Genomic DNA, 25,829 nt, shown 5'->3' with positions numbered 1-25,829 from the left:
TCACATCAGTAGGTTATGAGAATTAGGGCTAGGGTTAGCTAAAATGCAAAAATTGTCTCTGCCGCAAGTAGAAAATATCTAATCACAACCAGCCCTGCCCTGAGAACAGTCTTGGCTGCCACTAATGCGATTCTGCTCAAATAGACCAATGCAGGCGAAGTATCCTGCCTGGCTGATGCTTATTCAGACATGCCGACTACGGTGACAACAGCTCATTAAAGCAGCGTGGCTCCCCACAGGGAGCTGTCATGAAACATCAGGGAATGCCCCAGGCCATATACACACCATCATGACTGATGGGCTTTGACCTAAACACCCTGCAACACCCTCAAATCAAGTTGTAGCGAGGCTATTTAAACATTCAACCTCAGTTACACTTACACATGTTAAAATCCGACAATTATTGGCATGTTTATGAAATATCAACTGCTAAATAGCATCATTGTCTCTCCTTAGGAGGGCTTCATAAATGGTTCTCTAGTATAAATACAGTATCAGGCACATGCCAAAGTCAGCAAATAACTGCATGATTCCATAGGTGCAGTCACAGTTCCGCATGCCCTGCATGCATTAAGCCTACTTGACTATGCAGAGCTGCACAGATGGGTTTATGGGGGGATGGGCACTGTCAGCTCACACAGATCAAACGGGTCGGCAGTCCTATTGCTATTCCCTACCCACAAAGCACGTAGAGCACGTCAGACACGCTCCGTGAGAAATACCAGGCAGGGAGAGCATTTTGTTGTGTTGATCACGCTTCCTGTATTCTGAACCAGGCCATATGAGTCCAAACCAATGGCAGTGCTTTTCCTGCTGAGTGCCGCCTTAGGCACTTTGACCAAGTTGTCAGTTTGCATCATATCACTGTTGTTTATAGGTCAACGATCACTGTCGAGTTCAACAAAAAAACAACTATTTACATCATCCACAATGTTATAGGTATAGGTATTTGCTATTACACTGAGTGACCAGATGGAAATAAATAATTTGGAAATTGACGTCAGAGATAGGCTTTGCCATGCTTTCTTTCGCATATGATCGGGTTTCCCTCGACTCTTTCCGCGTACCCAACCAAATCCCCGCCCCACTTTATTCCTGCGTTGTTTGGGGACAGTAGGAAGATGGCGGCGGCCCCGCTGTACTGTGTCTGCCGGCAGTCCTATGATGTGAGCCGGTTTATGATCGAATGCGACCTCTGTAACGACTGGTTTCATGGCAGGTATGGAGATTACATCTTCCTTGACACATGCAATCGATTTAACCGACTAAACTAACAGCAGGTGCTTGGGAGTAAGCGAGGATTGTCATGCGTTTGTGACGGCTATTTGTGTGTAACCGGGTCTTCACGGGTCTCTCACACTATTGGCACCTCGAGCTAGCTAAACTTTACAAAATAGTAAACCGAGCCAGTGTGTTTTTATTTCTATTATACATATTGGGAGTTAGTATTTTGCTCTACTTATTGGGCTATTAATCGTGTGTGTTGGAGGTTTAAATGTTATCTTACCCGACAGCAGTTTGTCAAAAAAAATGTGCCTATCGTTACTAGTTTGCTACCGTTAGCTAGCCAGCTAAGCTTGTGTGACGAGTTGTCAATCACGGTGATCAAAGCCAGCCCTTTAAACATTTGGTCTATTGAAAGAAGCCTGTAGGCTTAGCCTATCCAATTGATTTGAGAACAAAGTTGCCTGGTTATCGATTAAAGGCGTGGGTTCTGGTTTTAATCCAGCTTGTCATCCTTTACTATAGAGTTGGGTTAATGTTAGTCTGATTAATCAGCCTCTAATATACAGTAATTGTGTATTACAGCCTGATTAATCAGACTATGTTCGTGCATGTGACAGCCTGACCTGACCCTAATAGACTTTCGTAGTTGAGAATTTAGGCCACGCGCTTTTGTGAATTCGATTGAAATGGAACATCAATCTCTGGCACATTCTTGGTGGCATCACTTCACTAGCCAAGTGACCTCTTGCATGATCAACATTTTTAGGGGTAAACTACACAAATCCTACGATTTGAGTGAGTGTCCTCATTTGACCTCGTTTATTTTTATCCCTAACTATTTAGTGGCCAGAAACCTAAGATGAGAAAATGTGATTGTTGTTGAGCTTTTGATTGACAGCTCAAGGTTGGGTATTTAAATCCCCCCTTTCACCGAAAATAGGCACATGTGGTATACCCCTAGTGGAAGAAAGGAGTATTCAGGAGAAAATGAAAGACAACTAATATGAACACAATAACAGTTTGGCTTGTGTGGATATTACAAAGCTATTGCGTAACTACACTCTGTAGACTGCCAAGAACTCAACGCCCAGAATGATGGGATGCCTGAGCCAGGGAAGACTCGGTCTGTGTCATGTGCCAAAAGAAGAGGAACTTTGGAGCTTCACCATTGACTAATAACACATGTACACACTGCTCTGCTCCAAAACCAGGGGGTTCTCTACCAATCTTTCCCATGAGGCTCGCCAGAAGGAAGTGGCATGTCTCTGGCTGTGGATGGTATGCAAACATAGTGGAAAGCAGAGAAGCTGCCAGCCTGCACCGGAATCCTGGTGCCAGCTTGTCGGCACACCACCATACTTCCCCAAGTGTGAGCTTGGGTTGTGTCTAGCTGCCTGGCCGGGAGGGAATCTTTTTTCTCTCACCAGTGACTGAACCCTGGATGCTCGTATACACCAGTAGAGCTTACGGCTCCCAAAAGGAACTAGGCAGAGGAGCCAACCAGAGTGCTCTGTGTTGTTTATAAGGTGTAGACTATGGACCAGGTAGGGGGCAGAAGACAGAGATAGTGCCCTGCTAGTTTCCTAATGGCCTAACACTCTACACTACAGGCATGTGCATAGGGCCTGTGCAGTAAAAGAGCCTCACAGCCACTGAGGAGGCCTGTGCTGCGGATGCTTCTGCTGAGACACTGCATTACGACCGACAACAAACCCCGTATGGCGTCAGTGGCTCACGTTGCAGCCCACAGACCTGCGTCTCTCTCCAGGCTGTGTGGGTGTAACTCCCAGTTCATGTCTGGTTCTGGTAGAGTGTGCGGTAGTGGTGAGACAGCAGAGACTGGATCGGACACAGGGGAATGATTGATGGTCGCTCCACAGAGGCAACTTCAATGTACCATCCATCATTATGTTCTACACTCTCAGCCAGGGGAAAAGATTGAAGAGAGATGGATGCTCTCCCCCTGTCCTCCTCTTAATGTTGTGAGAGAATTTGAATTAGTGCGAGAGCTTGTGTTTTTAGTGTGTGTGACTCAGATCTCAGATGATGGTCATGTTTACACTCATTAGTGGGACTCTGTGGGGTCTTTGTCTCTGGGGTATGCCAATGACATTAGTCTCAGATTGATCAATGCTGATTAGGAGGTCAACAGCATCATGTATTGATTTACAGTCGTTTAGACTCACAGTATATTAGTTGGTCCGCTAATGATGATGAAGCAAGGGAGAACTTGGCTTCAGACTGGTTCTGCAGCTGATGGGAAATGGGGAGAATGGACCAATGTTTTGCTCTGTTGGAAATACAATGAGGAGTTGAAAGTAGGATTTTACTAAGGATTACACTTAGCTGAGTGCATTCCTTTTATCACTCTGACAGAAACCCTCTGAAAAGTAGCATGGCAAGTTGCATCACCGCCTGAATGACACCTACTTTGCCTACATACAGTTGAAGTCGTAAGTTTACATACACTTAGGTTGGAGTCATTTAAAACTTGTTTTTCAACCACTCCACACATTTCCTGTTAACAAACTATAGTTTTGGCAAGTCGGTTAGGACATTTACTTTGCATGACACAAGTACATTTTCCAACAATTGTTTACAGACAGATTATTTCACTTATAATTCACTGTATTACAATTCCAGTGGGTCAGAAGTTTACATACACTAAGTTGACTGTGCCTTTAAACAGCTTGGAAAATTCCAGAAAATGATGTCATGGCTTTAGAAACTTCTGATAGGCTAATTGACATAATTTGAGTCAATTGGAGGTGTACAGTTGGATGTACAGTTGAAGTCGGAAGTTTACATACACCTTAGCCAAATACATTTAAACTCAGTTTTTTACAATTCCTGACATTTAATCCTAGTAAGAATTACCTGTCTTAGGTCAGTTAGGATCACCACTTTATTTTAAGAATGTGAAATGTCAGAAAAATAGTAGAGAATGATTTATTTCAGCTTTTATTTATTTTATCACATTCCCAGTGGGTTAGAAGTTTACATGCAGTCAATTAGTATTTGGTAGCATTGCTTGTTTAATTTGGGTCAAACTTTTCTTTCAAACGTTGTTGTCCTTAAGCCATTTTGCCACAACTCTGGAAGTATGCTTGGGGTCATTGTCCATTTGGAAGACCCATTTGTGACCAAGCTTTAACTTCCTGACTGATGTCTTGAGATGTTGCTTCAATGTATCTACATAATTTTCCTCCCTCATGATGCCATCTATTTTGTGAAGTGCACCAGTCCATCCTGCAGCAAAGCACCCCCACATGATGCTGCCACCCCCGTGTTTCACGGTTGGGATGGTGTTCTTCGGCTTGCAAGCCTCCCCCTTTTTCCTCCAAACGTAACGATGGCCAATCCAGTTTGTGAGCCAGTGTAATCATGTGTTGACAGATCTAGTGGGAGAGGCAGAGACTGTGTATGGCCAAGGTGTATGGCCAAGGTGTATGGCCAAGGTGTATGGCCAAGGTGTATGGCCAAGGTGTAGGGCCAAGGTGTATGAGGCTCACTAAAAGATGTAGGCCTATGTTGAGAGCATGTGTGAGAAGACACAAACCCAGTCCCCCACCGCCTTAGAAGAAACTACTCAGTTCATCATGAGAACCTCAAGGCAATGCAACCTGCACCATAAACAATGAAGTTGTTCCACTCCCTCCCCGGGGGACTGCAATGCCCCATAAACAACAAAGCAGCAATCCTCTTTTGTTTTCCAGCTGCCTACGGAGAAGTCCTTCTACCCTAAGCTGTCTGTAGAAGCTTAGTGATGTGGGTTAATGGTGGGGAAAGGTTGTTGTGTGTGAAGGCCCGTTATCAGTGCATTGTACCCCATTGATATGATGGGTATCCTTTCCATTTCTCAGTGAGGGTTCAAATGGTCTGATTTTATGCCCACTTGGACCCTAGTCTTTGGAAAGGCAAGAGTCAGGTGCCCTTTGGGTCTAAATGAATCCAAGCAGGTGTGTTTAACTGCCCTCACCCCTCCCCATCTCCCATCCTCTCCCCCATTAGCTATCTGCCAGTTCTCTAATGTAGGCGGGTTGGAGCCCTATGCAGGGGGGTTATTAAGTGCTTAAAGCAATGGCTGAGCCCGCCTACAACCCTTTGTGTGTCTCGGCTGATCATTGAGACACAATGAACCCCTCACAGTACATAGACTAATGAATAACCTCAGTCATACAGGAAGGCAGGCAGCTCCACAACAGAGGATGTAGAGGGATAGGAGCTGATGGCGGTGGGAGAGTTGACAGCTCTCCTGATTCAGGACAGGATGTTTGACCCATAGAGATAGAGAACTCATCATGGATATAGCCCATTTTAGCATGGACTTTGCCATTGAGGGCTTCCACCATTTTAAAGTAGTCAACTGGGTGTGGATTCTAAGAGTTGGGAGCAATCAGCCAATGAAGAAGAAAATAGCTTCTGGTGCTTCCCACCATTGGCAGGGGGCTGGCATTGTTTCTGGGAGAGTGGTGAGACAGTGACAGACACACACAGACCCATACTGGGCTTTATTTCCCCCAGGGCTGATGTCACTTTATTTATTACTATACACTAAATACTGAAGTTTTGTCTTCCACACAGCTCTTAAATTAAGTGAGATTTATAGTTTTGTTGTCTTCGATGGGGCAGCCTCAGTAGTTTTTAAAGAATGAGATTGATTTGAGTACAAGGAGTCAAGGATAAGTAGCTTCACAAGTTGCATCATCATCAACACTCCCCAGCCCTCCAGTTTCCAAGTGACTCACCCAACCCGTCATGACTGCGGAAGGGAAGAAACCGCATCAGTCTGGTGGCACAGTGTCCTGCTTCTGCCCCCGTGCCGGCCCGCGCTGCGCGGGTGTTACACAAGATGACCAGGCATAGGAGGAGGTGTAGGAGGTCAGCTTGGCTCAGCTCAATCCCTCAGCCACACGCTCAGTCTGTCGCGCTCGCTCTAGCATGTCCCACCCCGACAGAGAGGCAGGAGAATTCATGTCAGGCCCGGGGTGACATAATTGGCTCTGTGACTCATTCTAGTCTCCCCAGCAACGCCACTGAGCCACCTCAGGAGACCAGATTCCAGCCCACTGCTGCATTGTGCTCTGTCTTGGCTGCTGACATAGGAAGTGAGTGGAGGTGGACTGTGGAGGTCACTCTGTAGGGTTAGGACACTGAAGGTGTTTATAGCATTGGATCTTCTATAAATGGGGCCCCGAGTTTTTTTTCCGATGACTTTACTTGGCCAGGAAAAACTCTTAGACCGCTGCACCACACGGTAGACCACTAAGGCGTGACTATAGATCCGGGTTCAATCCCGGGCTGTGTCGCTACCGGCCCCTTACCGGGAGACCCATGAGATGGTGCACAATTGTCCGGGTTAGGGGAGGGTTTGGCCGACCGGCTAGTCCTTGTCCCATTGCGCTCTAGCGACTCCTGTGGCGGGCCGGGCACGTGCACGCTGACACTGTCGCCAGTTGGACGGTGTTTCCTGTGACACGTTGGTGCGGCTGGCTTCCGGGTTAAGCGAGCAGTGTGTCAAGAAGCAGTGCTGCTTGGTTGGGTTGTGTTTCAGAGGACGCACGGCTCTTGACCTTCGCCTCTCCCGAGTCCTTACGGGAGTTGCAGCGATGAGACAAGACTGTTACTATTAATTGGATACCACGAAATTAGGGAGAAAAAAATACCCCAAAAATGTATAATAAAATATATATTACTCTTATTCCTATACCTTGGTTATTACTCCCAGTCCCAACCTGTTACGGCTTCAGGCTGGCTCTGCAGTTAGTGAGAGTGTGAGCTGCTGTCTATCAATATCCTGCTGAACAACAACACCATTGCTAAGGAGACTTAACCAGCAACAGTACACCACCAGAGAAAGTTCAGGTGTGACGCCGCTTCCTGCTGGCCTTTGTTTCCCTTTACAATTTCCTGCAATTTCCACTCTGATCAACGCTGATAGTGGCTGGTGAGAACTGTGTCCACTCCTAGGCAGGCCTTCTGTGAAAATAGTCTTATTTTCTGCTATTGAAACCTTCACCACATCCTCACACAGTACCTAGCCTCCAGGCTAACTCCAGGACCCTGAGGGATGGAGCTGGAACTTTAATGGCTGTCATTTACCGCCCTAAGCAAGTCCCCCAGTGTTTTCTGTTTTCACACTGAAAGGAATTCCACTTTTGTCACTCTTGAGAGCAGGACCTCCAAACTCATTTAAATTTACCCACTGAAGACCAGTCACAGAGCAGGGAGATTTGAATGAGAGGAAGACTGCAGAGCGGGAAGAAGGCGGAATTGCTTGAGATTCGCTAAGTTGTTGCCATCTTTATGAACTCTTAAACTAGCTACTAGGGAAACTCTGTTTGTTTGTATTTTCACAAGAAAACAGATGGTCACTATGAAGAAATAGGCACTTTGTGTTTTCTGCTACATAATCTTCCATGTCAGAGTAGCAAAAGATATGAATCCACATTTGTCTCTTTATGCTCTTGTCAACTGAAACGAAAGTTTAGCTTAAATTGTCTATCTTTTTGTTTACTTCAGAAGAAGCTCTTTAAAGTGCTGTCTTAGATTCTTCCCATACCCCAGTGACACACATGTTGCCTGCTGTTTTTCTCCCCTTCTCCATGCATCGGTGGGCATCCACGCATAATGGCAACACTCAAAGCCTATTCACAGGATTCTGTGTGTTATTCAGCGTTCTCTTATGCACCAGAGGATTGTGTGTGTTGCTGCCTGTGGTCTGGCTGTTGTGGGGCGGTCGGCGGTTTGGTGGTGTAGGCGTTTGAGTGACGTCGACACTGTCGCAGTTCTGTGGGATACTGAGACAAAAGCATGGTTGTGATTCCCAGTCTGTAAATAGCCAATAGGAAAGGTCTGGCCCAGAGTGGTCTAGAGGTTATTGTTAGTTCCTAGGGAAAAACTCCTTGCCCTAACTAACTAATTCCTTGCCCTAACACCCCTGTCCTCCAGACAAATAAAACCGATCGCCTCCCAACTTCAAGGTTGCTTGACTTTTCGTACCTCCTTTTAAAAAATGAGGGACCAAAAGGTGAAAAGGTTGTCTTCCACAAACACTACTCTGTAGTGCTTCTGGCTCTATGTTTACCTCAACCTCTATGGCCTCTCTCTGCTCCTCCTATACGTCACTACTCTGTAGTGCTTCTGGCTCTATGTTTACCTCAACCTCTCTATGGCCTCTCTCTGCTCCTCCTATACGTCACTACTCTGTAGTGCTTCTGGCTCTATGTTTACCTCAACCTCTCTATGGCCTCTCTCTGCTCCTCCTATACGTCACTACTCTGTAGTGCTTCTGGCTCTATGTTTACCTCAACCTCTCTATGGCCTCTCTCTGCTCCTCCTATACGTCACTACTCTGTAGTGCTTCTGGCTCTATGTTTACCTCAACCTCTCTATGGCCTCTCTCTGCTCCTCCTATACGTCACTACTCTGTAGTGCTTCTGGCTCTATGTTTACCTCAACCTCTCTATGGCCTCTCTCTGCTCCTCCTATACGTCACTACTCTGTAGTGCTTCTGGCTCTATGTTTACCTCAACCTCTCTATGGCCTCTCTCTGCTCCTCCTATACGTCACTACTCTGTAGTGCTTCTGGCTCTATGTTTACCTCAACCTCTCTATGGCCTCTCTCTGCTCCTCCTATACGTCACTACTCTGTAGTGCTTCTGGCTCTATGTTTACCTCAACCTCTCTATGGCCTCTCTCTGCTCCTCCTATACGTCACTACTCTGTAGTGCTTCTGGCTCTATGTTTACCTCAACCTCTCTATGGCCTCTCTCTGCTCCTCCTATACGTCACTACTCTGTAGTGCTTCTGGCTCTATGTTTACCTCAACCTCTCTATGGCCTCTCTCTGCTCCTCCTATACGTCACTACTCTGTAGTGCTTCTGGCTCTATGTTTACCTCAACCTCTCTATGGCCTCTCTCTGCTCCTCCTATACGTCACTACTCTGTAGTGCTTCTGGCTCTATGTTTACCTCAACCTCTCTATGGCCTCTCTCTGCTCCTCCTATACGTCACTACTCTGTAGTGCTTCTGGCTCTATGTTTACCTCAACCTCTCTATGGCCTCTCTCTGCTCCTCCTATACGTCACTATCCACAGCCACACAGACTGTCAGAACAGGCTGTCAGTTTAGCAAAACCATGATATCTTTTCTGTCTCTCGTAAGTCTCAAGTCTGGCCCAAAGGATGACCCAGTGAGAGAAACTTGTGTGACCCCTTTTCCCAAAGGCTTTAAATCATGTAACTAGGATTCCCCCCCCCCCCCCCCCCCCCTGGAACCATGGATGGGGATATCCGTGAGAGAGAGCCTGTTTCCACAACAGCTTCTCTGGTGTTATGATCCCGGAGAGAACAGTCTCCTGTCCCATTAGTTGATTTATTGGAAACACCATGGCGATAGCCTGGTCCCCAGATTTGTTTGTACTGACTTGCCAACCGCTATGGTCAATGTGACGCCACATATTGGGACCAGGCTATCATTGTCCTGTCTGTCTCTTTCATAGTTGTGTATATACTGACAGTGATGTCTCCTGTCTCCCCACAGCTGTGTCCAGGTGGAGGAGCACCATGCGGTGGACATTGACGTTTACCACTGTCCTAACTGTGAACCCCAACACGGACCCTCCTTGAGTCAGTATTCCAGTCTGTCTTTGTGTGTGTCTGTCTGTCCATCCTGTCTTTTCTGTCTTCTCTTTCTCAGTCGGTCTCTCACCATCTCTTTTCTCTCATATCTGTTTTACTACCATCTCTCTCTCCCTCTCTCTTTCTCTATTTGTTCCTGTGCTTGTTCACTCTCCCTCCCTTTCTCCATCCCTCCCCCTCTCTCTCCCTCCATGGCTGATGGACTGTCCCCAGGAGAGCAGCAAAGTCTCCAGTCTGATTTAGAGGAGCCTGACCCCTGAGAGCCCGGGGCCAGACATTAATAGGCTAATTGAATGGGGCTGTAATCCTTCGACTTAAATTGGTCCTAGCCCTCACCTTGGCCTCTGCTAGGGGATGAACGGGGAAAATATATTATCAAGACTAATGGCTGTTATCCATAATTCACAAGGCTCCGTTGGTTTAAGGGAAGAAAATTGAATACAGTAATAATTTGTCTCAGGTCTGTCACTGGCTGTGGTGATCGTTTTCATGGCCAGTGAAGCCTGTGGCGTTCTGTGAGTCTGAGGTTCTGCGTCTCTCCTCATGTAGTGAAAAAGCGCAACAACTGGCACAGGCATGACTACACCGAGCAGGACGATGGCACCAAGCCAGTGCAGGCTGGCACCTCTGTGTTTGTCAAGGAGCTCCAGAACAGGACCTTTGCCAGGTAGGAGCCCAGAACACCTACCACGAGGACTCTGATGCCAAGCTAGACCCTCTCACACCTGCACAACAAACACACGTTTCCTCAGCAGTCGTGTTTCTATGAACAAGACTGTGATCTTTGTTTTAGTCACAATGCTTAACGTGTATTATGTTCTTAACTTCTCTCATTGGGTATTTACATAGAGTTGAACATATCAACAGGAATTAGCCATTGACCATTGTCTCTCTGTCGGTGTGTGTGTTGCAGTGGGGATGAGATCCTGCAGTGGATGCCTGGGGAGCAGGTGACCCAGAGGTACCTGGAAAGCCACGGCTGGCAGTACCCCATCGCTGTGTCCAACATGGAGGGACTGGGACTCAGGCTGCCTCAACCATCCTTCTCTGTCAAAGATGTGGAGCAAGTTGTCGGTAAGGACAGAGTGAGAGTGTATACTGTGTGTGTACTGTTTGTGTGTGTGTGTGTGTGGGGGGGGGGGGGGGGGGCATGCTCAAGCATCCTGGGCTAGATTTGCTCTGTCTATTTGCAAACATCCCCAGGGTCTAAGTAAGTAAATGGGGTAGTAGGGCAGACATTTAGCATGTAGCACAGCTAAGACTGATCACAACCCATTCACTGCCTGTGTACTGCACGGGATGCCTATTTGATAGGACATATGTTACCTACACCTATTGCTTTGAAATAGAATAGAATTAAAAGCTAATGAATGCATTCTCTGTCAGATAATGAGCGCCTAACGTTGAGCGGACGCCATCTGTGCGTCAAACAAACAGGTTGCCAGGTTCAGAGGGTTGCCAGGTTCAGAGGGTATTTACCCCCTTTATCAATCATCTCCCAATGGCTGAATAAGCCCTACAGGAGGGGAGGTCTTCCTCAGCCCCCCAACAGGACCTCTGCTCTCTATAGCATAGAAAGGCCTGGTACCACAAGGCTCCTATTACAAGCCCATTACTAACCCACAGCTATCTGGACCGACTGGACGCCCAACGCAACCCAAACCCGCTTGTGTTTTTATCATGGAAGTTCATATTCCACCCAATGTCATGCTCCGTTGAGCATTAAGCTGCTCTGATGGGAAGCAGCACAGGTGTTGTGACTGGGTGGAGACAGAACACAACCAGGATCAGGTTACCTGCCTCCTTACAGTTGGGACACAATGGGGGACAGGCCTGGAACCTGCTGTCTCCTGGGGTTACCCAAGCCTAGACTATGGGCGGGCAGCTTAGGATAAACCTCCTGGCATTTGTCACCTCCCAGTACTTAATGTTGTTCCTCCTCGTTGGGGGTAGGGGAAGTTTTGTGTAAATATCATGTAAAAGGATGGAGTCTGGAAGAACCCTACAGGGTCTAGCTGGAGTGAATGCCAGGTGTTAGTGCATTGCTTAAAACACAGGAATAGTTTGGCCATGTGCTACCAGCCACTATAAAGGTGTAGTGTGGAGTATTTACTATGGTGTGTTTTTGGCTGGTAGTGACTGAACATCTCTGTTCTGCTCTCTCTGTTTGGCTAGCTACCCTAACTCCAGCTGTTCACTGTCATCAGACGCTGGCCAGCTGGACCCGCCGTGTGTGTAGGGGGTTGGGGAACATTAGGGGTGTGTGGGTTGGTGGTGGGAGGATCACACAAGCACCAGCTGTCCTGTCCCCACACTGCCGACAGGCCCCCGTTTCCAGCCCTCTCTCTCTCCGGCCTTCACTGTGTCGTTTGATTCACTGTCTCCCAGCTGTGTGAGTGCTGGTGGGTTTTTACCCTCACACACCCATTAAAGACAGTGGCCCCTTCCCCAGTCTCCACCTCTGGGACTCATATGGACTGGACAGATTGTCTGTCCCTCGCCCGCCCCCACTCCATCCACTCCTATGGTGTATTGGCTGTGCCAGTCTCTCCCTTAGGAGTTGTACAGAGACATGGAAATGCCAGAGAGCTTCAGAGTTCAGATCCTCTCGCCCACTGACTCCCATTTAAAATGGTTATCCCTGGTGTCTGTCACTTCAGTAGGAATGGTCCTTTCTCTTAACCAGATGTATTATATCTGACTGAATGGTGCAACTGTTAGACTGTAGACACAAAATGATGATGATTCCATGGGCAGACTGAGAACACTTTTTGCTGTCTGCTCAACTATATGACGGCTTGGTCATCGTTCTCTTGTCGTCCACAGGCGGTGACAAAGTCATTGACGTCATCGACGTGGCCAGGCAAGCAGACAGCAAGATGAAGCTGAAAGAGTTTATCAAGTATTACTACAAGCCTCATCGACCCAAGGTGCTCAACGTGATCAGCCTGGAGTTCTCTGATACCAAGTAAGCTGTGATGTGGTCCTACTTCCAATAATCCACTGCTGACTCTCTCCATTCAAATGGATACATTTTGAAATGAATGCTATTTACCAGACATGCAAACAGACACCAAGAGCATCCAGACTGCCGTCAAGTTCTTCATGATTCATTTTCGGGTGCTTCAAAAACACATGCAACACAAAGGGAAAAACGAGAATGAACACAAACATTCAACAATACATTATGTACAGCTCATGGAAAGTGATCAAACTACTTATTATCAATGATATCATTATTTAGTACATTTCAGCACTTTTACTGTGATTTGACCCTCTTAAGTAGCCATACCTCTCTTACCGCTCACTCTCCTCCCCCCAGGATGGCAGATCAGGTGGTGGTACCTGACGTAGCTCAGAACATGTCCTGGGTGGAGAACTACTGGCCAGATGACTCCTTCTTCCCCAAGCCCTTTGTCCAGAAGTACTGCCTCATGGGGGTCAAGAACAGCTACACTGACTTCCACATAGACTTCGGGGGCACCTCTGTGTGGTACCACGTTCTCTGGGTGAGTGGGTGTTAGTTACAAGTCCTACATGTACACTAGGCTGTCAAATCCTAGCAGTGAGCTGAGGGCAGTTTGTCAAGTCAATAAAATCAACTGTGTCCACAACATTATCTGGTGATAAATCGATGGCCTGGCTCGCTCTTTGGCATTCCTCTCACCACTTGTAATGCGTGCTGACATTTAATCAAGTATGTTTGTACATGGGGGGGCTATTTAGAGCAATCTAGGCTGATTGGTACCCTGGCAGAAGTTCACCTCAGCAGTACATTTTGTCGTCGGCAAGCTCCAGGGGGAATTCTGTCCCCGCCGTGGTAATAAATTATCCTTTCAACGGCAACAAAGTAACCAGCCGCTGCTGATCACAAACTATGCTTTGTGTTCATGGTGACATCACCAGGCTGGCAGGCAAGCACTCTCCTTAGCTACAGAAGCAATGTGCAGCTCAGCTTGTGAAAAAGAGGGCTGGGAAATGCACCCAAATGGAAGAATAAAATCCCCTGGTGTGTGAAAGTCAACCACGTGTGTGTCTCTGAAATGAAACCTCTGCATCTCTGAGAGCTCCTCGTTTTACAGTCACATTGTGACGTTTCTTGGGTAAAAATGCTTTATTTTTAATGAACTCTGGTTAACTCTACTCTCTCTGTGTTTCCAGGGTGAGAAGATCTTCTACATGATCAAGCCCACCCAGGCCAACCTTGCACTATACGAGGCGTGGAGCTCCTCTCCCAACCAGAGTGAGGTGTTCTTCGGGGACAAGGTGGACAAGTGCTACAAGTGTGTCGTGCAGCAAGGAACCACACTGCTCATCCCCACAGGTGTGTATCACAGGAGGTTGGTGGCACCTTAGGTGGGGAGGCCGGGCTCGTGGTAATGACTGGAGCGGAAAAGGTGGGATGGTATACATGGAAACCATGTGTTTGATACCATCCTATTTGCTCCATTCCAGACATTGTTATGAGCAGTCCTCCCCTCAGCAGCCTCCACTGGCGGGGGTGTATGTGTGCGCGTGCGTGCGTAAGCATTTGGTCTTTATTTGCCTTCTCTTTTAACAGGCCATGTATTTAGTTTTCCTGAGAAGAGCTAAATAGCTTACATTATGCTTGTCTTCCTCGAACGACAGTGTAGATGAAGAGAGGTTACCACTGTGGACTGGCCCTGTGAGCGTGTGCCACAGAAACCCCTCTGGAATTAGTGTCCCTAAAATACCTTTTCCACTGTGTCCTTAAATACCTCTCTCACACGCCTGCTTTTGGTGATCTATAAATAGACTATCTGGTAGTCTTGTCTGCCCCTCCGTAGAGAAACCTGTCTATATCCTCAAAGTCGACAGAAACAAAACAGTCTAGTTTCCCAGGGTGCCTGCCTGGAAAATGACTCCCTTTATTTAAACCCTGACATGTCATTGCCAAGAGAATTTGGAAAAGGATTCTTTGCTCAGCAACAGCCTAGACATTAGACACACCCGTCTATATTGTCGTAACACAATAGGAAGTTCCCTAATGGAACAACAGCACCAGTAATGTCGTGAAAGCAACCATATTAGAAGCTCTTGGGCCTACATTATCCTCAGCCAAGCCTCTGCTATAGCATGTGACTTGTAATTCACCTCTCACATTCCACCCCATGTCTTGATGACGTAACACGTGTAGAGAGCCATGAAAGGGCGACCGCAGTAAGCAGAACCTCATGGTTAACACATGCTCCTTGTTCTCCTCATTAACTCCAGATGGCTTTTAGAGTGGTTTCACTCATGTCCTTTAGTGATTTATCCCCTTCACACCGTCTCCGTTATCACCACAAGGATCCTTCCATAAGCTTACCTAATGGGGGGGTCGTATTTCATTTGTAAATCACAGGATTCCATGTTTTTTTGCCTGTGGAGATCACCTGAGGATGATGTAAAACTATACAGGATATGTAATTGGTTCAGAACAGCAATAGTGTGCAACTCAACAGACTTTTCACAACTTCAGTGTATCCATCCATTTCTGTGTCAGTACTCCCATAGGAACAAGAAGAAACCCCACACATGTTTTAAAATGCTCCCAAAGGTTAAGGACTGCAGCTGTGTTTTCTCCAGGGGGTTAAGAGGGTGTGGAGAGGTGGGATGGATATTTGGGGAGGGGGTAGAGCACAACATACTTGGCCGCTCAACCGCGGTAACCCCGTAACCGCGGTAACCGCGTCAGTGCCTGCAGTATCAGTGCTGCGTCTCTGCTTTCTGTCATCTCCGGAGGTATAAAGAGCACTGCTTTATCTTTACCAGGTCAGGCAGGCCTGATATGACCCTGTATGTTTGTGTTATCAGGTCAGTGTGTGTGCGAACAGTGTGTGTGTCGGTTTTTATCAGGTTGGTGTTTGTGTGTCACACACCAGGTTTACATCCAACCTTTTTATTCTAGTAAAGTAGATGTCGGAGAGGGACTGTGACCACAGACCTGATGGAAACATTTGTCTATAAACTTTCCAATTGTTGTCAAAACAAAATACGCTGGACAAGGTGGGATCTTTTTGTGTCGATAAAATGAATAATGCGATAGAACTGATGATATAATAACCATCATATCGAAGTAAACTTAGTCACGCGATGATGTGTTGTGTGGTCATCCCGCTACGACTCATCGGGAAAGCATGCAGTTTATTAGGCTACAGATGAAATAAGTTATGATGACCTTCTCAGGGCGGTGAAAGTGCAAGGTGATGAACTTGATGCTTTTTTCCCAATGAATATCGAGGGTCTTATTCTGGTGACATGATGATCGATGCCTGGCTACCGATTTGACAAATACAACACCTGGCCAGTGTCCTTGTATTACCACAGTCAGTGAGTCAAACATTGGCTGTGTTTGTGTGTGCTGCCCTCTGCAGGATGGATCCATGCTGTCCTCACGTCTCAGGATTGCATGGCGTTCGGAGGCAACTTCCTCCACAACCTCAACATTGGCATGCAGCTCAGGTGTTACGAGATGGAGCGTCGTCTGAAGACTCCAGACCTCTTCAAGTTTCCCTACTTTGAGGCTATCTGCTGGTATGTGGCCAAGAACCTGCTGGAGACGCTGAAAGGTGAGTGAAGCTGTAAAATCCACATGATACTACAATATATGTATTGGCTTTTTATTTTATTTCACCAGCATCATAACAAATGTAATGCCTTTGTTCTCTTTCTCAGAGTTGCGAGAAGACAACTGCCCGCCCCAGACCTACCTAGTGGAGGGAGTGAAAGCTTTAATCAGTCCACTGAAAACCTGGCTGAAGAGAGAGGTGAGGGGCACAGAATGAAATGGAACATTTGTGTTCTTTTTCCATTTTATCTATGGGTGAAGGTCCTGGCTTCACCTTCTCTATACTGCACCTGACTCTACAATGTTGGTTGATGAATCTCTAGACTGAATGGTTTATCTCCCAGCTGAGCTCTGATGGAAGGGGGGGGGGGGGGGTCATAGTGGTTTCACCTGGATCTGATGACACTGTGCCAGTGGTGGAAACAGAGCCTCTCTGTTCAACTCCACCCTAATTGTGTGTGGAACATTCTGACTGCAGGTTACGGAGCCCACCAGCGAGGTCCCGGACCATATCAGGCCCAACCGTCTCATTAAAGAGCTGACCAAGGAAATCCGCTACCTGGAGGTAAGGTCTGGGGTCACAGGGGGAAGGGCCATCAGTCTGTGTAGGTGGAAGAGCACTCAATCTGAGGGGCTGTATGAGAAGTGCTTCTAATTCATCTGTCGCTGATGTGATGGATTTGTTGCACCTTATTTGTAACTGGTAATCTTTCTCTTATGACTTCCTTGTCCATAGACGTAGATTAGATTTAAATATTGAGGTTGTGTTCAAACCCCTCTCTCCTCTAATGGTGGTGTGTGTGTGTGTGTGTGTGTGTGTGTGTGTGTGTGTGTGTGTGTGTGTGTGTGTGTCCAACAGGAAGACCAGGGCAGCAGTGGTGGCACCAACAAGCCAGTGAAATCTCAGGGAAGCGGTGGAGGCCAGTGTCCGGCCACGCGCGCCACGCTGGAGAGGGTGTGCCCGGCCCGTCAGGCGCGGCGGGCAGCCCGGAGGCTCCGGGAGCAGCAGGAGCAGGGCCCTAAGGTTCCCTCTAACCTGGAGATCCTGGAGCTGCACACCAGAGAGGTGCTCAGGAGGCTGGAGGTGGGCCCTCTGGAGGAGGTGAGAGGAACATGTCAAACTCCCACAACGCAAAACTTGAATGTCACACGCTCTCTGGCATATGTCACATTTAAATGCTTTGTTATTATTGGAAATAATCATTAGATCAATCAATAAACCACATTAGTATTTTCCGTGCATTACTCCTACCGAAAGCAATACTGTTCCCATGCTATACAGAGTAATACAATTCAATAGAAAAGTCTGATACCTGTGTTGAATGAGTCCTATAACTCTGTCTCTACCACAGGACCCTACCTTCTGTCCCCCGGTGCATGGGAAGTTCAACATGGTGTCCACCGCCTCTGCCGCTGCTGCTGAGAACCCAGACACACACCTGCGTCTCACGCTGCACAATGGACGGATCATCCGAGACGCGAGGAGACCAGGTAGTAGCACGGCTAGTAGCACGGCTAGCAGCCCGGCGGAGAGTGGGAGGTCGTCCGTGGGCCAACTGAAGAGCAGAGGGGAGATGAAGACGGAGTCAGACCAGGAACAGCAGCACAGCACTATGGGAGGAGAGGAGAAACCAGGCCACCTCGGTAAGTCATGATGCTGAACAGTTCTATATAGATATATCTATCTATCTATCTATATCATACGTTGTATGATTTATAATCTGACTCAACTTTGTCAGTTTATTGACCTCATTGTCCCAGACACACCATGCTTTCTAAAGGGTCATGTTGTTGGCACAGACTAGGTCTAGTAACCTGTTGACTTGGACACAGAGAGGGAATGGTTCCTACCATTATCTGTGGTTAATGATGTCTGTGTGCCTTCCCAGGGGGTATTGAGAGGGTTAAGACTGAACTCAGGGAAGACGCCTCAGGACACTCCGACGTGTCAGACATGGACTCAGACAGTGATTCCAACACACAGGTACCTGATATTAACACGGTCTACCCCCACTGTGGTTTTGTAAGTGAGAATATAGCACTTAACACTGTCTGTTGTGCATCATCCCTCAACCAGTTTCTCTTCTCTCTCCCTCTGCAGCAAAACACCTCTTCTGAGGAAGATTCAGGAAGCTCCCAGAGTGAAGATGAGGAGAGGGGCTCATCCCAGAGGGCCGCGGGGCACACCATAGAGCTGGACCAGACAGACCTGAACCTCCGGCACAAACACAAGCCACTCAAAAGGTGGGTGGTCTGACCTGTTGTGTGTGTGAGCGAGCTAAAACACAGCTCCTGTTATTGGAATCACAAAAATATTTTAGCAATTGAGTTATTTATTAAGGGATAATTTCTTGTAGAAGTGTCTAGAAGTTCACGCCATCGGTTTAGTAATCTCATAACGATGGAATTGGATTTGAAACAGAAGGATGTGCCAATTATGCATACAAAGATTATATTTAGAACTTCCCTTTTGACTGGTAAAGATCAGCACAGTTGGCTTTTGTGGAGTCTGGCGATGGGCTGTAAATGACTGAGTGTGTCTCTTCTGTGTCCCTGCAGAGAACGTCCTACCTCACCCAGCACAGAGGAGGCCATTCAAGGCATGCTGTCCATGGCTGGCCTGCTGTGCCCCTCCAAGTCAGACGAGGTCGCCACTTCCCAGGAGCCGTGGTGGTCCAGCCCGAGCCGATGCTCGCCGGAGTGCCGAGAGCAGCACCAGCGCTGTGTGGCAGGGGACAAGAGCCCCATGGACAGCCAGGGCAACAGCAGCAGCGAGGCCTGGGACAATCAGGGGCCCCTCTCTCTTGGGGCCCTGAGCCACGACGCCAGCCCAGAGGCCGACAACTACCAGTACTGTGATCCCTCAATGTCTCCCCCTCTACACCCCTCCAAAAGGCATGCCTCCAACTCCCCTCCCGTCAGCAACCAGGCCACGAAAGGTACGCAACCAAATATTTGATTCTCTCCATTTGTCTAGTAATTAGTTGATGTTCTCAGGGATTGGATGCTACTGTGACACAACTCTCTTTATTCAGCACGTCAGCCATTCATGTGGGGTTGTGTTTTGTTTTTCAGGCAAGCGGCCCAAGAAAGGAATGGCCACGGCCAAGCAGAGACTGGGGAAGATCCTGAAGATGAACCGACACAATGGCGTCTTTGTATAGAGCGATGAGGGCCACAGGCAAAGCTAAAGGAGGGTAACAGACCCCTGTCCTCACATCCAGATTATTCTGTACATTTAATCGACACACCTTTTTGTCCTGGAGAAATCACTGCCTGGGGAAAGGGCCCATCTGAGAGACTTGTCACACACACAAACAGGCTTTACTGTGCATGCTTAGGACCACAGGGTATTGGATTTACATGAGCAGGCTACCAATCAAGCGCACAGCTTCACTGCAAGCACGCTGAAATGTAATGGAGAAGAAGGGGAAAAAAGCATGTTGATTACTCAACTTCAGGGAAACTTAGAGAGTTCCAGTGGGCATTAACGTGCCATGAGGAAATGTTAGATGTCCGGATGAGGTAGGAATGAGGTCTACAGTACATCGCAACATTGAAGACAATTCTTCAGCCAATGTTAATGACGCGCATAAGCCAATGTAGGCTGCTTGATGTCCCACCATCTGTATCTCCCAGCGCTGCCTTCCTTGAATATCTGCAACACTATGAACTGGATGAGACCCAGGACAAGATGGAAGTTGGGATAGACAGACTGGCATTGACCCACCTGGCTCCGTGTCTGGGCTCTCTCTAGCAGGGTCCTTTTTGGCCCTGAGAAAAAAGTGCTAAGCTAATTTTACGAAATGGTGCTTAATGTTTGTACGTCCTCCATGCTCCCAACTCCCCTTATCTCAATCACACCAGCAATAATGACGTTGAGGAGAGAGAAGTTTTGAGGCAGCACTCTTGGTTAGCCTTCCCTGCCACATTGTGTCATTCATCTATTTAAAGACGATTGCCTAATTTATCATTGCACTGTTTTTTGGGAAGGTAAAAACCCATCAGGTCTAAAACAATTACATTATAACCTGTCTGCATTAGTTCATCATAAGTCTCTCTATTTGAATTTCACGTTTTAATGCTTTGATCGATCATATGAAAGCCATACTCCTCTATATACAATTTATATGATTTTGCTGCCCTCTGATGGTCAAAGGGAGACTAACACAGAGAGTGCTGCCTCAATAAGAAATGTTTTATAGTGTAAGTTGTTTACTTGGTTGAAAAACAACTTGTATAATATCTTGCTTAATTTATTTCAAGTTTTGTTACGTGATTTTTAATGTTATTTTTTATGGATTCTGAGTTATGTATTTATTAATTGAAAGAGGTGAATATTGATTTTATTATATTTTGGCCCTAAACCTCGTCTATTCTGGGAATTTTCTTCTCAAGAGGTTTATTTTTCTCTCTCATGCTTATTGTATATGTGGACATTTCAGACTTCATGTGGTCATGATATTGTGCAGGTCAGTAAGAATTTCTAACACAATCTTTTTTCTCCACTTCTGTCCAGGTAGACTTCCTTAACTTGAACATATCTCTTCCGGTTTCCTCTCCTAGTTACCAGGGGTTAGTGGGGTTGTGTGTTAAGAGAATGGGTAATAATGTGACTCCACCCCTGCCCTGCTACACCTATAGCCTACTTGACGTTGTATAACGAAAAATACATTTTGAAGAATTTTAATAGGTGAGGTTTTTTTATGGGTGAGGGGTTCCTATGATATGGTGCTGAAGTGAGGTGTGTGATTTGATTTGCATTTGTAGTTCTTCACTCTCAGGGAATGATGCCACAGATATGACCTCTGATTTAATCACCAGCTACATCATGTACAGTATAAGGCAAGTTCTTCCAACCAGACTCCTGTTCCACTTCTTTCTCGAACTAAGCAGTTGTGCTTTGGAATTGACGAGGTTGAAGAAATCAACATGGTCATCTCTATTTGGAGATGATACCATCTATACTGAAGCTCTGCCTAGCTACTAAACAAGTTTAACTCCACTGTATCAAATGTAATATCTAACTCAATATCCAAGACATTCAAAATCTTCCAGCATCTACCTTCTGACAGAGCAGACCCCCCACCCCCCCCAAAAAAACACCACTTGTCCCAATATCCTTAAACACCCTCGCTCTAGTCTAGAGTATTTCACTAAATGACACCCAGACTTACTCAGTCACCAAGTAACTTTAATAGCACCCTTTGAACAGCATCTGACTTGAAAGCTGTGCTATGAGATCAACTTGCAGTGCACCTAACCTTGGTGTAATTGTGGTCTATTGCTCAGCCCTTAATGAGATTTTACCTAATGACACAAAGATCACACTTTCATGTCTTTTCCTCCATGGAATAGTGTTTAATCCTATTGCCAGACATTTCCATGAACTCTACACGTTCACCTTTTAACTCTTATTGCATGTTCAAGTCCTCACCCCTCGTCTGTGTAATAATAAGCACAACAGCTAGCCTGCAGGCAGGGTTTGTTATTAGCAGCAGTTCTCTCATTGTACAGTATTTACCGTAAACTCTTACGTGTTTTTTCTATCAATGGTCATGTTTCTTCTCTGTGCATTAGTCCTTACGATGGTTTGATTTATCATGATTTGAACCATACAAACACTGGCTTACTGTGACACTGTTACTTGATGCATTGAATATGTTTCAGCATTTCAAAAATGACCTGTAAATATAAAAATGAACTGATTGTTTTTTGTTTTTTTACAGGAAACAACTAGAAAGGAGTTATTATACACATTCAAAAACAGTCATTGAGTTCCATATGTACACACCCCAAAGATGTTTCAGAATAAATTGAATTTTATTTCTTGGTCTATGTACAACAAAGCCTCTTGGGACACCGTTGTGACCACCAGGTAGACTTGGGTAGCGACCGGGCACACACACACAAGGTCTAGAAATAGAAAAGTACTATTAGAATATACTTACACATATGGTTTCAAATAATACCACTACTACAGTATAGAACCTAATTGAAATGGGCATATTAACACAGATGGGCCATAGTGCATGAACAATCATTACTGTACTAACTGAATAAGCATTCTATTTCCCATCCTAATGCAAATACGTATAAAACCAACAATTTATGACTATCTGTTGTGATGGACACAATCTTTCATCAGAGGACAAGACATTCTCATTGACAAACATCCCTTGAGGATGTGTCACAGATCCTGTGGTGAAGACTGATGCAGCAGTACTGGACAGGACAAAAGGCACACCTGGAGTCAGTGGGGTAGAGGGCACCTCATTCCTCATTGTCAGCTGGGATCCCCAGTTCCTCATCTGTCCATGCGGATGCATCAGGCCATGGGAAGTGACCCTGAGAGAAGAGGCATCATGGGGTTAAGTCTGCCTGACAGACACCGGCTTTCTCTCCATCCTTTCCTCTATGAACTGGCAAAACTAGATTGGACAGGGCATAACTATAATTGGAGCCTAAGCTACATTTAATTCACCATCACTGCATCTGGGTCATGCCAGCAGTGCCACAGGATCCAGAACCACATGGCACTGCTGAGGAGCTCTGCTTGGAACGTCTGGCTCTTGGTGAGTTGTGGGAATTGCCTGTACTGGGCCTCTATGTGTGGTCCACCACCAGCTCTGAAAGGAAACAGAAAACCAGAGCACTGAGGGTATCACTGTTTACACCCCATCACTGTATACCAGTATAATGTAGCTACGCTCTACACATTTGATGAAACCCAACAACCCAATGGGTTAACATCTGATCATGGCGCCTACCTCTGGACACTTGTTTGGTATGCCTACTGTCAGACTGCTAGCTAGTTATAAGCTATAGCCTAACGTTACTGTTTAAAGCTAAGACAGTGATGTATGTGAACACGAATATATTTACAGCTGACGTGTGATTGATAATGTTTCCTTAAATATTAAGGACGATATTGAAGTCAACCTTTTTAAAAATATATATTGAAGTCAACCTTTCGTCGCTAGCTCGCTGTTATCTAACGTTTACATTATAACACCAGTTAAGCTACTTACTTTCGGGTTACTATTTTCTGAGGTCCACGTGTAAGAAGCTGCGTCCCGGCCCTAAGGACACCCATGGCCCTTCCTAAAGAAGACATCGTTTTTTTCTCTCTTCCCCTGGTGTTGTTTTCTCAAAATGTCGTTCCACCTTGACACAGAGGGCGACCAACCAACAACGAGCGCTATGGTTGGTCGAGATGGAGGGTTGTTCAGAAAATGGATCGACTTGTGTCGTTTCCACTTTTGCACACTAGATGGAGACAAAGCCCTTTATATACGTGTATATGTATATTAGGTAGTTACAGAAGCTGATTTTTTTATGCATGTATGAAACTCTTAAAAGGGAATCGTATTGGAAATATTGGGGAAAACGTGTATTTAATTTTTCATATGAAAATGTAATGCTGGAAGATTGTGTTGTGGCATGTTGAATTAATGCATGCGTGCTTCTGTGCAAACTTTCAGAGACTGACAACTGAGCAAGGACGGTTGGTGGTCATGGCAGTCCTTCCAATTTCCTTCCTCTTCATTACAGGTTGTATGTTGGAACGTCATGCACATCCTTCCTTTGTTTACATGTCTTCCATGACATGGGTGAGTGGTGCGCAGTAGCAGAAAATGCAGTGCATTTGTTTTGTATCCAGTATAGTAAATTCAGGTGGAGGGAAATTATAGGACGGCAACCAGGTTGAATGAATAATCAAGTGACAAAATACAGGCATAACAGGTACAAATGGTTTATGAGCATTTAAATTACGAGAGCAATTCATCTCTGGGGTAATTGTGGAGAGTCTATTCGCCATTTACTGATTAATGAATCGGAGAACCGAGTGGGACAACATGGCGGAAAGCTCTAAGCTCCCTATCAACAGCTAAACGGTTTGACAGTTGCTTTTGTCCTTGGGGAAAATCTTACTAAAATATCAAATTTGCAATTAACTTCGCGTTCCATCAGTTGTAATGTATCCAGCTTTAATCGAATTGTTACTTTAAAGTCCTGCGAAAATGTGACGTTTCTTCCCTTTCATGCCAGTTGCAGTTAAGCTTTTGTTGGACACTTTTACATTTCCATAGACAATGACCGTAATTCTATCCATCCATGTTTTGACTTATGTAGTTGAAGATAAGTCAGCTCATAGTCTGCATCTCGGTTTAAATACCCAAATAGGAAATACATAAACAATACAGTATAAACTATAACAAGACAGTACAGTATGGTTTAGAAACTATGCTTTCCGCGCTCCTCTCGGGAGTGCGCGCAGTGCCGCCGCCTAGTCAGTGCGCTTTATGCACGTTCATGATCGCTAACAGCAGGCGCCATCTTATTTGCCACCAGCTACGTTGTTGCAATTTCACAAAAATACGGAAAGTGATCTATAGCTTTCTGCATACAATACGTTGAATGGCGAGTTAATTAGAGTAATTCCTATGGTCGAACAGCAATAAATTTCTCATCCCATATTTATTTTGCATTTCAATGCATTGTTTTTCTTGACTCATCCCTAATGGCGCCTGGCTCTGCAAGTTCTCCGGTTGCGCCACTCTCCCCTCACAGCTCAGAACCCGCCTACAACCGATGTCCGAATGATGTCATCAGAAGCCAACCATTTCTGCAAAAACAGGCCAATTCATGCATCATTGGCTGAGAGCAATGTCAATCTAACAAAACAGGAACGCCATTTTGCGAAACGAGAGAACCCTAGATTTTAACCACCGAATCTCATCCCAATCAAACTGCCCGGAAACCGAATAGGCTACTTCTTGATAACGTCTCCAAATATTGTAATAATGAAAACCCTACACTCTGAATATTTTTTTAATAGATATATACCGTATTATAGCCCAACGACTGTTGTACAATATCACCTACGTTCGCTATAAGATTTCCGAAAATGATTGTAGTTGTAGCAGTTATGAAGGCTCATCTACTCTGTCAAGACGATCTGATACAACCAACAGACGAGAAAGCCCTGCAAACTGCGAGTTCAGTATTACGCGTGCGCGCGGGGATGCGGTTTGGCTAGATCTCAGTGGGGGAGGGGAGGTCGAACTGTAATGTCATGTGAACAGGCAATGACTGTATATGTCAACAGGATTGGAAGATTCGCAGGAGCCACTGTATCTTCTCCTTAATTCGAACGACACGTACCCTGATGTCCAACGGATTTTTAGATACATTGTTGCACAGTTGGACGCACCTCTTTTGGACATGGAGACATTTTACTTTACACTTGCAACGATACATGTGCCTTGACCTCTTCATTGTAACCTATACGCATTGTTGTCAGTATTATTGAACTAGGCCTACATGTAACATGTATTCATAATAGTGATTTGTTTGTTGTTGTTGAAAGACTGGAATACTGTAAC

At 46.0% G+C, this 25,829-nt stretch overlaps 2 protein-coding genes across 2 annotated transcripts; one reads left to right on the top strand and one right to left on the bottom strand.

Moving 5' to 3' along the window:
- The first annotated feature begins 971 nt into the window (after positions 1-971).
- On the top strand, positions 972-22,274 carry LOC106576355 (lysine-specific demethylase 7B). Its single transcript, XM_014153477.3, has 16 exons — positions 972-1,219; positions 9,772-9,857; positions 10,419-10,536; positions 10,783-10,943; positions 12,696-12,837; positions 13,192-13,378; positions 14,031-14,193; positions 16,247-16,441; positions 16,548-16,639; positions 16,919-17,005; positions 17,300-17,542; positions 17,793-18,084; positions 18,330-18,424; positions 18,542-18,684; positions 19,000-19,379; positions 19,516-22,274. The coding sequence occupies exons 1-16, from the start codon at positions 1,035-1,037 to the stop codon at positions 19,602-19,604; spliced, it is 2,658 nt and encodes an 885-aa protein (XP_014008952.1). The 5' UTR covers positions 972-1,034; the 3' UTR covers positions 19,605-22,274.
- ndufb2 (NADH:ubiquinone oxidoreductase subunit B2) lies at positions 22,245-23,681 on the bottom strand. Its single transcript, XM_014153479.3, has 4 exons — positions 23,472-23,681; positions 22,925-23,069; positions 22,688-22,788; positions 22,245-22,356 (listed from the first exon to the last, which is right to left on the bottom strand). Exons 1-3 carry the CDS (start codon positions 23,555-23,557, stop codon positions 22,714-22,716), a joined length of 306 nt encoding a protein of 101 aa, XP_014008954.1. The 5' UTR covers positions 23,558-23,681; the 3' UTR covers positions 22,245-22,356; positions 22,688-22,713.
- Between the last annotated feature and the right edge of the window lie 2,148 nt (positions 23,682-25,829).

Source organism: Salmo salar, chromosome 17, assembly GCF_965601325.2.
Source record: "Salmo salar chromosome 17, fSalSal1, whole genome shotgun sequence".
NCBI classification, from domain to species: domain Eukaryota; kingdom Metazoa; phylum Chordata; class Actinopteri; order Salmoniformes; family Salmonidae; genus Salmo; species Salmo salar.
Note: the sequence above shows the minus strand (reverse complement) of the source record. Positions and strands in the feature narration are given on the sequence as shown.